The following is a 16,548-nucleotide window of genomic DNA, read 5'->3' as shown; positions in this document are numbered from 1 at the left end:
GTTGAGTTGTTGATCCAGAGTATCTGTGCTCGACAGGAATTTGTAAGCTATTGGAGCAGAAAAAAAAACAAGCTAACACACCACCAGGTCACCCAGATTGTTTTAACACTTGTAAAGTGTATGTGTCATTGCAGAGAGAACTGCAAGAGAAAGAAATGTGGTATGACAGATCATCTCACTTTCATTTCTCTAAAGAAGCCTGGAAGAAAGTCCAAAAAGCAATGTTACAAACACGACACAGAGTTGTATAGAAGAAAGCAACCTGTGATATGCAGTGTGGGGTTTATAGTGATGTACTTAACTGCTTGTAGAATGCAAGAGAGCCAAAATCACCAGTGATTTAGCTCAGTGTTTCATTACTCCCACTAAAGCCCTCAACAATAACAGAGGGCATAATCTGCTGCCAATAAGTCCAGGTGTTCTTAGTTAGATGGGTCCCTCTGGACCAAGAGGGAAGTAATACTATGTTTAGAGGCTGGGGTGGAGAAGCTGCGAGGAATAGGTCAATAGTGTTTGTGGGTATAAAAAATCGCCAGAGACTGACTTTTGAGTGGCTGCCTGTAACACTATTAGCTACATTATGGCTACTGCTGCTGCTAGGAGAGCTGTCATTTCCTTAATTAAGTGCCCTGTGCAGGGGCAAGAGGGAGAAGAGCCCATAGCCATCTCTCTGGACCTCCAACATTAAAGCCTGATTCCTCATTGCACAAGGGTGTAGACGTTAGAGGGGAGAAAAAAGATCTCTGTCATTCATTATTCCGGCACAAAATGGAATTATGTAGTTAAGGAATTACATAGGAGGTGGTGCCGTGGAGTGTGCAGAACAGAAAGGATTTTACACCTCAGCAGTTCTTTCCATGACTGTTTCTGAGGTGATTGTTAAGCCAGACAGACAGATGAAGAGGACAGAAGAAGGACAGGCAGCAGGAAATGGATGCAATGGAGTCCTAGATGTCTCCACAGAAAGGTTTTAAATATAAACAACATAAAATAGTACACTGCAGAAGTGAGCCCCCAGGTTCTGAATGAATTGGGCATCTGCATGCAAACAATGCTTAAAGCAGCAAGGGCCCTTTGCTCTAACACTTAAACTCTCACTCGTGGCCACAGGTCTTCAACAAAAGGCTCTCGGACATGAGAGTGCTCTGCCCCTGCTCTTACCTGTCTGTCCCTTGATGCTGGAGTGGAGATGGAAGCGAAGAAGCACAAGAGGGACCAGAGGGAGGTAAATTGGTGAGAAGAGGCATGCTCGTTTCAAAGGTCAAGAAGGAGAGATGGTGTGATGGAGAGAGGACGTGGAGAAGGGAAGAGAAGGAGATGAAGGAGGGAAGAGAGAAGAGGGCTTTTGTGTTGCATCCTCATGGGGGGACATTTTGCACATGAGCACATGTGTTTTGGAGCATCCTCCTCGTTCCCGAAACAATGTCAACCTGATTAGCTCAGGGTTGAAAGAGGAAAATAATAATCCAAATTATTCTTCATCCTATTACGGCCATGAGAGAAGGCAGGACCCTTAGATGAAGACCACCTTTAGACCACTGTAAGCCTTTTAGGAGAAGCTTATTTCACTATTGTTCCTCCTCTTAAATTACTTAAATGATATTTGCTGTAAATAGGATTCTGCTGCCTGCATCTGGCAACCCTGTGCTTTCTTTCACTCTGTGTCATGCCTCTACTGTGTCTGTACGCAAACCTAAAGCTGTAACAATTGTTAACAAAAAATTCATTTATATTTATTACTGATTAAATGATGAAAACATGATGCGGTTACAGCTTTTTAATTTGAAGTTTTTCTGCTTTTCTGTTTTAAATCATGTTGACAAAAATATTGAGACTTGAGAAAATCAACAGCAGATTAGTAGATAATGGAAATGATAAAATTAGTTGCAGACCCACTGCAAAGACAGACAGACAAGTTTGAATTAAACAAAATCTCTGATAAGAGTTAATTTTAAAAAAAATGAAAGAATTTTGACAACCAATCGTCAACCAATTAATGAAGTCATTTATCAAGCAAAAACGCTAAAGCCTATCCAAAGTTAGTATTTATGGCTTTTCTAATTTTACTGAATTCAATAATTTAATTTCTAATTTAGAACTATTGTTGTTACTGGCAATTTAAAAAAATGCCAACTTAGGTTCTGGGAAGTTGGGAGTTTTCTTTTCATTTTATTGAATAAACAACATCATGTTATTGATTGTGTCAACAGCATGTACAAACTGTAATACAGCATCCTTTTAAATTGTTGTAAATCCTGCATTGCATCTGGTCAACTGCAGGACATTTAGAAGTAGTTGGTGGGGTGTGAGGACAGTTAAGCACACTGTATATCTGTCTATGTGTGTATGTGTGTTCGCATGGGGGGCTAGACACCCACATGTCATGCCTGACACATCAGCCTGGGCCCCCCAGGCTATCCGGCACTAATGCTGTCTATGTCCCACTTTCTACCCCTTGCCCCCCCCCCCCCCCCCCCCCCCCCCACACACACACAAAACCGTTCCTTGTGTCATAGAGGTATAATAACAATGGATCACTGCAGCGCTGCAGCACAGGCTCAATCACTATAGGATAACATCAGGTGGAACAGGCTGAACAAGAGTATATCTCACCTCCACTGAACCTGAGCTAAACGGACTTTACCTAGAAATGAGTTTATCTGGAAAAAGTCCTGTAGTTTTTACTGTATGCCCTTGTTGCGATGTTGCGACAGAACTGAGAGGGTACAGGTGGAAACAAGCAAATAATCATGTAGCTAAAAGACACTTCACCTCCTCCTACCCCTCCCCTTCCGGCACATAATTCTGGTGGAGCAGACAAATAGTGGAAGGAAGGACATCAGGAAATAGTATTGCTTTGAAGCCCATAACTCTATTCTGGAGAAAAGAAGCATCACAGTGTTATTCCACATCCTCAGATATAAAGGAAAAAAAACATAATAACTTCTCGATAGCCTGGCTCTCCACTGCCCTATACTAGCTCCCCCCTTCCGCTCGCCCACACCCCTGCCTCATCCACCATACACCCACTTCTCCTGCCTCAATCTTTGGTTTCAAAGGAAGCGAATCAGCCAGAAGGACAGAAGGTTATGCATTAGTACTGGTCATTGCTCAAAGAGCGAGTGTTATAAATAATAAAGGCTTGTGAAGGACACAAGGGCTGTGGGATACATCTCTGGTGCACGCCACACAAGTCAAAGACAAGAATGTAATTTCTATTCCGAAAATGTGACCCTAGCAGCTTCAGTTACATCTCAACAACACCAACCGAGTCTGTGCCAGGAGATGTGATGCCTCTTTGTTAGTTCTACATGAAAGGCTTATTGATATTGGTTATGGAGCGCAGACTACACAACATGTACATTATTTTTTGAAAATGATTTCCCAACTTAAAGCAAGTGTAAAACTCAAGTATATGCATATTGAAATTCTATTTATCTTCTCCACAACTATCAATCTCTACAAGTTGTAATCTGCTTTTATTTGGAATTCTTTCAAGTCAAGGCAAAAACAATCTTTTTAATTTTACATTTAAAAAAATTGTGAGAATTACTTATGTCAGTAATTCTGAAATTCTATTTGTTGCTCAAGGTCATTTATGCATAACAAAGCTTTCCCCTCTGTGAAACCTCATGACCGTAGCTGCTGTTTGCATCTAAAACTAGCAGTCTGCCTTGTACTCATGCTCACTCCCTGTCCTTCATGCCATGTGGGGATTGTGTTGCTGTCGCCAGGGCCACTGCGGGCACATTAGCCAGTGTATTACACCTGCTTTATAGGCACGCATTAAGTTGCTTTCAAGTTTTTGCAGACAGACAAAATCCCCATAATGACATCCACCTCCTAAGGATAGACCTGGTCCCCCTCAGTCTCCTTTATTCACTCTTATTTACTCAACGTGGCCAATTCAGTGATGGGTTTGCGCCACTTTATTACTTAACCTCGCCACATAACATTATGAGGCTCTTTGTATCAACAAGCAGCCTTTCCCACTATGAGTCCTGCTCACTAAGCTGATTACACAAAAATAATAAGAACTTATGCCTCCAGCAATGTATGTGTTTGAGTGTGTGTGTGCGTGTAAGCGTGAGTGTGTGTGCGTGTGTGTGTGTGTGTTTGTGTGTGTATGAATTTGCAAAGGAAAGGAGTTCAAAGGGGAAATCTGGACAAAATACATTAGTGTTGTACCCTGCCTACACTATATATTAATAATATTAAGTGTGCCCTGAGTTAGTTAGTAAAATTAGTGTGCGTTACCATTTTTCTACCAAGACGAAAGATGAGATGGCTGTCAAATCAAACCAAGTCAATCAAAGTCAAACTGTACCTTTAGAAGGATCATGTCAATGTTAATTGTGAAACTTCACTAAATGAACAGAAAGAAAAATGTTTTAGGAAAAGATTTAGGAATCCCAGGTATTCCTAGGCTGTCTCACCACTGTCCACTAGTAGTCTTTTTTACGTGCTTTGCATTAGGAAGCAACTGACTTCAGAATAATCACAAATCAATTATTATGGAAACTGATATATTTGAGTTTCTATATGCCTAATTTAAATGACAAATAATAAAATACTAAAAAAAGTTGATGAAACAACTGCATTGTAAAATTTGTTAAAACTTACATTTAAAAATATTTAAGTGCAACTTTTATAATGATGCAATTCTAAATACTCTCCACACTAAAGACTTTCCTGTTGAATTGTCCAGGTTAAATTCATTTCTCTACTCCGGTGGACAATGAAATGTAAACTGAAGCCTATTAAGCTTGTAAACAAACTCAAAGTGAGGTACAGCATTACAGTAAATGTGCATTCTGAGGGGCCTTCTTGTCTTGAATGACCGCCAATACCAGGAATCTATTAAAGATTCATTTTGATCTTTTGGGGGGGGGGGGGGGGGGGGGGTTCTCTAGGTGACCTTTGTGAAAATGTTCCACCATTTTGTCAGGATCTGTATAAGTGCAGACCATTCACGCAGACAGTAAGTGTATGAAATGAGTGCTCCTGTCGTTCCAGCCGGGCTCTCTTTGACAGCATGATGATAGAAGCGTCACATCCATGGAAGAGTAAATGCAAACTGACAAGAGATGAGCCTTTGGTTGCTGAATATAATACAGAATTGTGCTCTGAGTGTCTTATTATCTTGTCTGTTGATGTCTGAAAGGGGGAGATTTGCTTGAGAAGAGAAGACAGAAACTGTACACTTCCAACACCATCTCGTCCGTTGAAAAAAAAAATTGCTTGCCCTACTAACCACAGCTTTCCCACCTAATGTCCACTTCTACTTGGAATAAATACAAGGCAGCAGGATGTTTGTGGTGCCTTGTAGCCCCTGTTAGGTGAAGTGAAAGACTATTTGCACAGGCAAGCTTTTAGGAGGAGAATGACCCTTTCACCACTGCAGTAAGCATGTGATTGGGTGTAGAAGGTGGACAGTTTACTGTAGACAAACATGACCGCTACTGTCATCGTCTCCCACTGACTTCTCCCTCTCATACTTGTACAAACTAATATGAAGTATAGCAGCGCTAAAACTAAAATCATACATCAGTTCTGAAGGGATGAAAAGTTGTTCAAAAGTAGGCTCATTAAATATGGAAACACAGCATATGGCATATCAAAATCGTACCATTCAACTATTTCGTATTGTCAGGCATAGATGTCAACTGCCAGAAAATACACTCCAGCACATTTATCACACCAACACCTGTTGTCCAAAAAATCCCCAGTGACAAGATAGTGTAAAACTCTATACCATCTTTTCAGGAATTCTATAACTCTTCAGCTGTGGTTGTCCACAGTAGAGACGACTAACAGACTGTTAAAGCAGCTGCATGATGAATACACTGTCTATGAATGTTTCTTGGTGTCATTTGAAACTATTATAACTACATTTTGAGCATACTTTTATAACAAGCATACATACTTATTATGATTGAAATACTTTGAAATACTATGTAATGACATCTGAAACTGAGGAATCTAAATATTCTTCATCACTATGTTAAAGGGAAAACATTTTTTTTTTCACAGAATAAATAAAAACACACTGAAACACCTAAAGCTTAGTTTAAACGCTCAATTCAGGGTTGTTCTCACATCAGTGGCATTCATGTTCATAAAATTATGGGGGGAATCTCAGAAATAATGCAATCAGATAACCGCAAAACACAAATACAAGCAAATGTGACAGAAATAATAAAACTATCAAATCCAAGAAATGTAACAAACCAAATAATTTTAAATATTGTCAATATTGTTTTTTTCTAAACTGTTTAGCTATTCAAAGGGTCGAATATCCTCAGATACATTCCTTCTTATAGTGTGGATGTATCTATTCCAAATGTCACGTTTTCAATAAACTAAAGCTAGCTTTTACCTTAAGGCCACATGTTTTATGGTCAATTGGTTTTGGAGAGGCTCCATAAACCTGACTCAAATATAAGTCATCAACACCAGTTAAAAGCATAAAAATGTTCACTTCAACCAAATATCTGTCAGAATTTCAGGTAAATGTACCGGAAAATGCTGAGTGCCTCTTCTTAAAACACTTCCTCCTGCTTACTATTCCTTCCTCTCTTTCCCAGCAGCAGACAGGACTGTGCCATGTCTGCTCCTGAGTCCCTGACTTTCTCTCTGATGCTGTGGACTGTGTCACCGGGCAAAGAGAATACATCTCCTAAAACAATTAACAAGTTACACTGGAGCAGCTCTGACCAGTCACATGCAGTATACCAAGAGCCCAGCAAAAACTAAATTAAAAAAAAGCATGAAAAAACATTTTTATCTTATGATTCCGAGATTAGGGACATGTTAATAATAATTATTTGCATATTTATTCTTGGCAAAGGTGTAATAGTTATGTAAAATTGCTTCAAATATAAATAAATAGTTAAACATGTATTAGTATATGTGCACAAGAGAAAAATTAGCAAAAAGAATCAGATGAGGTGCAGGAGAAAGTCGTCAGATAGAGACTGATCAGAGAGGAAGAAAGAAGGAGAGAGCTGATGCTAATTAAACTAAATTCCAATGGTTTTGAAACAAATCCTGCAGTAGCCAGTTCTTGTTTCAAAAACTCAAGCTTCAGGTTATTCTTGAAATAAAGATTTAAAAGACAGTTGAACTCTCGCTGATTAGGTTTGAAAGAAATGTTTGGCTGTCCCTCCTCTAAATTCTTATTTTATTTTGTTTACAAAAGTTTAGCAAGCTGGACAGCAAGTCCTGTGGCAGTTTTTTTTTCATTGGCACCACTATATTCCCTGCCACTTCCTCACACACACCTTCACACTCACCCACGCACACACACACACACACACACACACACACACACACACACACACACACAAACTGAGCGAGTCAGATTCCATCTTTCATTGAAATCATAAATAAAATAAAAATTTCACAGCCAGCAATAAATCAATTACATGCCAAAACCTCTGACACACAAATGCACTAAGGCATGCACGTACACAAATATGGACAGTTAAACTTTTAGAAATGGAAAAACAGACAGACGGTCACAAAAAGAGGAAATTCAATGCAATGGTTTGTAAAAAATATTTACATCTTAAAAGAAGGACTTTTGTCACTTTTAATCATGCAACCACATAAAAAAGAACAATATAATAAGAGTAAAAATTTAAAAAAGGTAAAATTATATTATAAACAATATGTAAAGTGAATAAGCTCTTGAGGAGATTTCCAAATTTGTTTTGCACAAAACTAAAAGCGAGGAAATAAATACAATTTGCTAAGTGGGGAAGGATAAATGCTTAGGAATGGAACACGTAATTCCCTTTATATAAATATTCATGTAAAGGTTTATGTCTTGAAGCCCTCTCTAAAATATAAGATCCCTTTAACTGGCTGTTATTGGACATTATAATTTAATATAATTTGTAATTATTTCTAAAAGTAATTATTATATAGTGTCTCTAATTAAAGCAAGGGACTACAGGAGATATAGGGCATACATAAATACCTTTCTTGTTACAGTAAAAAAAATGTGCTAAATGGTAATTTATATCATTATTCTTATCGATTCATAACGAGATATAGCGATTAAATTAGTCCGAACCTGAAGCAGCTCATGATAAAAAAGATAATGAGATAACTGCAAAAATAATGAGGCATGATGATATATATAATTTTGAAGATCATTTGCAACTGAAGGAACCAAAAGATTAAAGTGTCCTGCCAATGATAAATAGAATATTTTCTAAGTTGAGGTTTAATTTCACTGAAAAATCAGTTATAATTTACCTGAATGGATTGCTATTAATTCCATAAAAGTTTCAATAACTAATACAAACATTTCTCTGTTTATATCGTGAAAAAAAGTGCATTATATTTCCAAAAACCACCAGGAGAGTGAAGCTCGGGTTGATGTAAATATTCTGGCAGATAAAATTAGAATTTTACAGGTCAGTTGAACTTTTTGAAAATATTACTAAAAAGGAGAGTCAAGTAGCGTAAGAAAGCACCAACTTGTTCCACTAATAATTAGGTAATAGTAGTAATTAAGCATTAGTAAGACAATGTAATAAATATGTACTTCATGTCCATAAGGAACATTTCTGCAATTTGTTACGCATTGTAATGTCAATACACCACCAAACAGGAACTGCTGTTCTAAAAGAAACTGAAAAACGAACACAATAATGACTGGTAATACAATTTCCCCACTAACATACTAAGCAGTGAAAGAGCCCAACATTAACTTGCTCACTGCACATAAACTTAGTTTGTGGTCTGACTCTGCTGACACCTGTCCCAGCACTGGGACACTTCACTGGTTCACTTCACTGGTTCCTAAACCAGACTTTCATCCAGCAGCGTTATGAAGGAGAAGGGAAAGACGAAAAGTGTAAGCGACTTACCATACAGCTTGTTGGGAGTGCCGTCTCTGTCCGTGGCCTCAGAGGGTAGGAGCAGGGGCTCGTCGTTCAGCTCGCTGTCTGGGGTGGCCGCTTTGTCATCCGCCCGGAGTTCTGCCATGCTCATGTTGCTGCGCAGGGAGAGCAGCGGCTTGCTCAGCTGCCCTGTAATCATCGGATCCTGAAGGGAGCTGGGAGCCCAGGTGGGAAACAGGGAGAAGAAAAAAAAAGACAAAACACTGCTGGTTAGATCTGCTGCAGCTTCTCACCGGTTCCTTCTCTATGTCTCTACTCACTCTCTCCCTCTCCCGCTTCTCCTTTCTATCGCTCACTCATCACTCTCCCTCTCTCTCCTGCTCCCTCCCTCTCCGGCTCTCTCTTTTATCTGAGGCTGGTGCTCCCCCACTGATATGCCGGCTGCCGCCTGGTGAAGAATTGTTACAGATCGCATGGCTTTACCATCATACCCTGTAGTCCTAAAACAGTGATACATCCATCTCTAAGGGCTGATTACTAACTGACATGTGCCTCATCCTCAGCAAACACTAAGCTGACAGCAGTCTACAAAGAAGTTCTTGGCTGTGGTGATAGATAAATGAAATCAAACTAATTCTCCATCTTAAAAGGAAGATATGGGCAAAAATAAACACCTGTGATTATATCAATTTTCACAGAGCTGGGGACATAAAATGAGATTAATGGTGACATCTTGTATCAGAGAGTGATGCAACATGATTTAAACAAGAGATGAAGTCACTGATGTTCCAAAATGTTTTCTCCAATTATTTTCATTTTACACTTAGAAACAAGAATGAATCAACATCAATATGATATGATCAGTTTTATCAGTCAGAAAAAATAAAAGTAAAATTAATAACTTTTCAATTCGGAAAGTAAAACTATTTTTTTTTTCATAAATTCCATGACAGGTTAATGTAGTTCCATTACATCAATTCACCACGAAGGTGATCCATCACTTAATAAAAAACACAATAATAGAATTGGGGAATTTTTTATTTTTTTACTTTTCGAACACTAAACGGAATGTTTCTTAAAAGCTGTTGAAAATTCTGCTCTTACCTAAAGAAAGCTCCTGAAGAGTAAAAAGAATAGTTTTCCAAAAAAGTTGAAATGTTGAAGTCAGTGAAACAGCAGCTACAACATGTCAACACAGCGCAGAGACCAGCTGGTACATGCTTTATACTGAACCAGGAGCAGCCTCCTCACCCTTAATGTATCTGAATGGCCACCACAGGTTCAAGCCTGAGGTTGCTTCCTAAGACCAGTACAGGAAATGTCACCTCCTCCCTCTCCGTCTCTCTCTCTCTCCCTCACACATGCACACATGCACATGCACACTCACACACACACACACACACTCTCTCGCTCTCCCTCCCTCCTTCATTCGCTCTGTCTCTTCCCCCTTGTGTCTTCTGCCTGGAGAGCTCCTCAGACAGTGTTCACCCCACCTCAGGCTCTGAGACACAGAGACACAGCAGCAGGACTACTGCCCTCTACCTTATTTATGAATCAAGTCCAACCTCAATATGTCTCAGCAAAGGACAAGTGACCAGCACATACAGGCACAAAAAGGAAACAGGAGGGTGAGTCCTACGTTGACACCCCACCCCCCCCAGACACACACACACACACCCGCACTGTTATATCAGGTTGGTCGATGAGTTCCTGCCCGGAGGAGCCTTTTTAATGTGCTCATCACAGGAATCAGCCCTCTTTGATATGACACATGATAATCTATGAAAATGTTAATCAATAGAAATACTTTAAGCTGTCGTTAAAAACTTGAGCAGGCTGGTCAATACTCATATCCCTGGTAACAATGTCACTAGTTATCAAGGCTTCATTTGTGGATCACTTAAATGTGGGACACTCCGCATCAATGCACCTCTCTGCCTGCCGAGGTAAACATATTTTCCCCTCTGTCTGAGCCTGGCCACACTTTACATGCATTTGGGTCCACCTCCAACCTCCTCTCCTTTGAGTTGCTTGATAGGTCCACTGGAGGGCAAAATTAATACCTAATTGAATCTTGCAGTCATCAAAATAATCAATAGTTTTTTATTATTTATTCTTCACAGTCTGTTGACTGTTTGAAAGCTCAGAGGGAAAGCAGAGTGCACAGGCAACCCTGAAATTTCTACCATTTCACAATGTAATTTTTTATTGGGGCATGAGTTTGCAAGACCTATATAAAATCTGTGCTGTGGTTTTTGAGGTGTGTCTGTGTGTGTGTGTGTAAAAGGAAAAGTGGGAATCTTTGCACCAGCAGCTATGATGAAAAATAGAATAAACAAGCTACTGACACTTCAGAGAAGGGCAGGGTCCTTTCTGTCCATCCCTCCATCTTTTTCCCTTCCCCCTTTTCTCCTTATTTCATCATATCAGGAGTGTGGCGGTACCTCTCTAATGCTGGCATTTCTCTTCCTGACAGACTCCAAACAAGTGCGGGGAATGAGATCAGAGCTCTAATCTTCCCCTAGCCTCTGAGTCTCGAGGATAAGGGGGCAACAGATCTCTCACCATCTTACACAGCTGTTAATTACTTTGTTTCAAAACAGCTGGCTTTGCCTATTTGCAATCATGCCACCAAATTGGATGTGTTTATTAATTTAAACTCATGGAGTAATGCAATTACACTTAATTGGATAACTGTAATGTAAAAGTCCACAATAAACGGGGATATTTAAAAAATTACCAAAAGAAATTGGATTACTGATACCAAGCAGTGGCTGTGAAACGGGTTATCTTTATTTTTTAAAGTAGACCTCGGACCTCTGATTTTAAGCACTAATGTGAGTTTGTGAAAACTAATGTGTGCGGGAGCAGACATGAGGGAGAAGATTTCTTCTCTGTTCACTCAGTCTGGCCACAGCTCTCAAGAACAGGTTGCAGAAACAAGAAAAAGCACTTGATCTCCCCTCTCCACACCCTGTTCACCAAACATCCCCAGTGGCTGGAGAATCAGTGGTTAGCAGAGAGTCCCGCGTGTCATCAGATATCAATGCAAATAGCCGGTGGTCTTACCAGTGCTTTCCTAGTGTGAGGGTGAGGGGTTTCAGCATGTAACCAGCATGCTCCACTCCAACACTCAAGACTCTTCATGAATACAGAAAAAAATATAATCGTAATTGTCATAATATTATTTTGTTTTACTCACAATGGTCTATGGTATTTATAGGAGAATTCAACATGGATTGCATTCAACATGCAATTTTTAAGTAGCTTTACTTAAATTCCACACTTCCACAAAAAACAGACATTTATTCAAAACCTGCTTAGACTTAGAATGTATATTGGAATTCTTACAGTTTCTCCATAATGTACTAGTAATTTGTCCTGGATGTTTCCCTGCCTTGTGACCCTTGTATGAGGGGACAGGCAACAGCACACTTGTCAAATCACTAGATCATCTCTTTTCAGCAGTCAACCTAAGACTTCCATTGCCTAAAATACAGTTAAATTAATACTGTCAATAGCTCATATGTTTTTCTGCCTGTACCTAATGGGTTAGTATTCCTTGGAAAGGTATTGACCTGAGGAATGTTAGGACACTGATACCGACAAATAGTAAAGTCTGATATCTGCCGTTAGAAATTTGTTGCCATTGCTACAGTAAAAGGAGTAAAATAAGACTGCCATAATGGCAGTCAGTATTTTTTCAGGTTTCCAGGAATAATTTGAACAAAAGCTAATAACGCTATACTAAGCTCTGTATGTAAGTAATAATGACTTTGAGCATGTGTTCTATATTAATGTCTCACTCAAAGGCCAAGAATAACTAATACTTTTGAAGCGCTAATGTTGTGTACGTGAATCTTCTGCATTACTCTATTGGGTAAATATTCCAAGACCTTTGTGGCTATGTGGTATGGTAGATGATGATTTGTCTCCCCCTTAGGGTTAATAACCAAACTGTTTCTCAATCACCTAGTAAATGGATCTCAGTACTTCAGTGACTATTTCACCAAAGCAACATTATGCATGAAAGTATCTAGTGGTATTACTATTTTGTGTAAATAAAATATTTCAAACCGACTGCATTTTACTAAGATGCAGTAGGTTTGTATTATTTAATCTGTAAATATACTAGACATCTACTTCCACAGTATAGTTTCTCTTGGAGTAGCAGGCCAGTGGTATAAATAGGAAGGTTTGAAGTGGGGGTTTTTTCACACTCATTAATATGATCAACAGTTATCCCTCTATTCCACTATAGCTAAAATGCTCCCCAGTTGATGGTCGGTGGGTCAGTGAAGGCTGAGTGCTATCAAAGTAGTGTATTAAAAGGAGCTCTTTGAAGCTTGTAAACCACGGTGCCCAGCAGGACCACAACAGATAGACGCCTCTGATTGGTCAGGTATGTGTGTGTGTGTGTGTGTGTGTTTTTTGTTAGATCGATCCACAGAGCTGACATTCTGGAGCATCAAAGCTTTCAGTGCACTAATCTGACTCCTCCTATGAGGGGCAAGGGTTGTTTTTATTATTTTCCTTTATTCCTATGAAATGCTTATAACTCAGAGGGGCTTCTGAATGCTTATGATATGAGAGTGAGCAAACTGTGTTTTAAAGATTTGAAAGGGAATGAAAACATATTAAAATCATTCTGCAGCACTGTATTTATCAACAGATAAATAATGCAAAATTATAGACAGGATTGGGGAGAGCAACAGAAAATCACAGTACCATTCATTGGGCATACCATTGGCAGCAGAGGAGTGACACCGCGGAGATTCACACACCACTGCTCCTCAAAGTCGGTTTCCCCTCACACCGTCTCTGGAGACCTGCGCCACATACACAGCCGTGAGAGGTGTGGAAATCTGATTTCCCAAAAAGGATCCATAATTCTCTGTGAGGGTGGAAGCCACAATCAATAAATCATTGCTAAGTAGATTGTAAAGAAAAAAAAATATTCCCCCTTGGTATCAGTGCATTAGGATTCTCCTGAGGATAGATGAGGCAAGATGGGGTGTGTGACAATCTCAATAAAGAAGAGTCAAATCATACCTTTGGCATTCATCTGAACTCTAGCAAGCAACTGTTAGCAGAGGGACAGGAAGAGTTGACCAACATTTGAGGGAATCACTTGGCTTCCATGTTCAGGAAGGTCTGGTAATAATAACAAAAAAACAAAACCTAAGATGATTATAGTGTAATGGTATTGATCTTTCATCCTGACATAATAACGGATTTATTTATTAATTTATTTATATTAATCGGTGAATGCTGAGGTATTTTGATTGCTCGGTTGGCAAGTTCAAAAAATCTGGGAAAGGGCTCACTTTGTTTGTTTAAAATACTGTACTGTATAATTTTAAGGTAGAAGTTTAATTTTATGCTACTTTTTTACTATTTATGATACTTCTACTCCTTAATGTTTTAGAGGGAAATGTTTTTAAGTATAATCCAATTATACTATATCTAATTTAACACTGTTAAAGAGCGTATCTTGCATATGGTCTAATATTAAAGGTAGGGTAGGCATTTTTCATGAGAAGCACTTTCTGTCATATTACTTGAAACCCTCGTAACAAACCGATAGCGATGAATACATTGAATGATCCGACACTGAAACAAAAACAATCCCTCATCTGTGGCCGCGACAGGACTGTAAAAAACACAACCTATCGGAAAGTTCTGACCGGAGAGAGTGACTGGATGATTTGGCTTTCTCCTGCCTGCGCGCACTCCGCTCGTTCACCACACAGTCGGGCGAGTGACCAGTCTCCTGCAAGGTGACAAACGGAGCTGCCGCTGCTGCCGGTAGCCACTGCTAGAAGAAAAGAGTTGCAGAACGGCAGAGAAAGTGTATACAACAGCTTCCGGTCCTAACAGACAGAGCAGTGGAGACGGCTACGGACTCAAAGAGGTTGGAGACTACAGTGAACAGAGGCAACATCGTGTGGCTCTTCACCGCTGGCGTCAACTCCGGTAGGAGAAGAGGGTGAAAGGTAATTTTCTGCTTCATTTGGGTGAAATGAAATGAAGGGTACTGTTCAATGTGAGGTAATGTGAATATTTCACATAGTTGACCTCCTTTCTCTTATACCAGGTACAGCAAGTTGTACATGAAGAAGTCCAGGACCTGGAGGTTGTCTGCCATGGACCAGAGCACTGGGACCAGACGATCCCGTCAACAGCTAGAGAAGCAGGTCAGCAGAGGACCAGGTGAGTCGGCTTAGGATACTGTAGGTTGAGCATGAAGTGGTAACTTTCTTGTGTACAAAAGCTACTTTAAATTCCATATGGCAATGTTGTAAAAAATTCCAAAGTGTAAACATTTATGCCAGGTCTGTTGTTTCATTTTTTTTATTTCTTTTACAGATTCTGAACCTCAGAACTACTTGTGATCTTCAATATTTATCTAAACAAAGTCATAACATAAATATATATGAAAGAGTGGCTGGTATCAATTATACTAGGCTCCCACAAAAGGTGACACAGAAAACTGTGTTTGTCACTGCATATAATACTGCTGTAGTGTTGTCAGTCTTTTACAGTAATGTTGATTGTGATATTCTTTCTACAGGACCACTGCCTAAGAGTCGACAACAACAAAGCCTGACCCGTCAGCCGACAGACCTGCTTTGACACTAGAACTAGGAAACCCTGTGCAGACAGTATCTTCATTGTTGTACATATGTTGTTTATGCTAATAATATAATATATATTTGGTATATTGTATGTAAGTCTGGAGTAAACTCAGTCTGAGCTAACAACACTCATTGTGGAAGCTCTGACGTGCTAAACAACATGTGATTGTGTCACAGACAGTAACAGAAAAAAAGGGCAGAAAGCTCTGAAGGTGCTGCAGCTGTCTCATCCTCACAACCTGGCTGAAATGTGCTGAAGTTTAAAAATATAAACTCAAAACAAACGTTGTCTGTGTAGAACTGCTAACCATGTTTATGTTTTAGCTTAGCCTGTGGCAGCCTGTTGCTGACTAGCCAGCAACAAGTTACTGCATCAGAACTCTATTTTCAATGATATTTCGCAACACAAACATGTTAGCTTGACAAATGTGCCAACCGACAATAGCCATGTTCATTGTCTATATTAAGATGATGTCCGTTTTTTTCTCACTCTGAAGGAAGCGAGTGTTTTTGCGGCGATTTTTTTTAATCACCTACTCATCCTTTAATGCAGGGCCACAAGACTTGCAGTGCTGGAAGATGTATTCTGATCCTTTGCAGAGATTAAACAATGTATGTTCCATTAAAAGTTTAAAAACCAAATATTACCAATTACCATGAAAACAATCAGTATTTCGGTGTTATATATCATAATTGTATTTTTATTATAAATAGCTATTACTGAGAAGTTAAAACTATGCATTCAAACTTAAATGAAAACAGTAACAGTAACAAACATTAATTGTAGCTGATAAATGAAGGCTACTGTAGTGAAAATCAAAGAAAATACCATCTCTCTTCCTGAATATAGTGTGGAGGAAGTAAAAAGTACCACAACATTAAAATATTAAAGTTGTAGCAATACCACAAGAACCTCAAAAGTACTTCAAACACTGAAGTGTAAATGTAATTAACTGAAGAAGCCTCTTGGTCTTGGATGACAGGTGAAACGTCTTCAAGAAACCAAGTCCAACTATACTTCTCCACAAAATTGCTAGTTTAACTGTCTCGAATAT

The 16,548-nt window shown here is 39.2% G+C and overlaps 1 protein-coding gene and 1 long non-coding RNA gene across 9 annotated transcripts in view; one reads left to right on the top strand and one right to left on the bottom strand.

Annotated features, from left to right (window-relative positions):
• The window catches only part of pou6f2 (POU class 6 homeobox 2), a 75,609-nt gene that overhangs the window by 58,809 nt on the left and 252 nt on the right, over positions 1-16,548 (bottom strand). Inside the window, exons 1-4 of one of the 8 annotated variants that reach the window (XM_047327636.1) lie at positions 14,525-14,568; positions 13,908-14,009; positions 13,584-13,684; positions 8,883-9,070 (exon numbers count right to left, since the gene is read on the bottom strand). In XM_047327636.1, coding sequence (XP_047183592.1) covers positions 8,883-9,070; positions 13,584-13,597 — 202 coding nt within the window. In that variant the 5' untranslated portion in view covers positions 13,598-13,684; positions 13,908-14,009; positions 14,525-14,568. Of the gene's footprint in view, positions 1-8,882; positions 9,071-13,583; positions 13,750-13,907; positions 14,010-14,524; positions 14,569-16,548 lie in introns of those variants that run through there. The other 7 variants (XM_035612897.2, XM_047327639.1, XM_047327635.1 and 4 more) reach the window with 7 other exon arrangements.
• LOC118287581 lies at positions 14,747-15,468 on the top strand. The gene is made up of 3 exons (XR_004785685.2): positions 14,747-14,851; positions 14,953-15,068; positions 15,430-15,468. It is a non-coding gene; the product is annotated as an uncharacterized LOC118287581 (long non-coding RNA).

Source organism: Scophthalmus maximus, chromosome 16 (assembly GCF_022379125.1).
Source record: "Scophthalmus maximus strain ysfricsl-2021 chromosome 16, ASM2237912v1, whole genome shotgun sequence".
NCBI lineage: Eukaryota > Metazoa > Chordata > Actinopteri > Pleuronectiformes > Scophthalmidae > Scophthalmus > Scophthalmus maximus.
The sequence above is the reverse complement of the archived record's forward strand: the minus strand, read 5'-3'. Positions and strand labels throughout refer to the sequence as shown.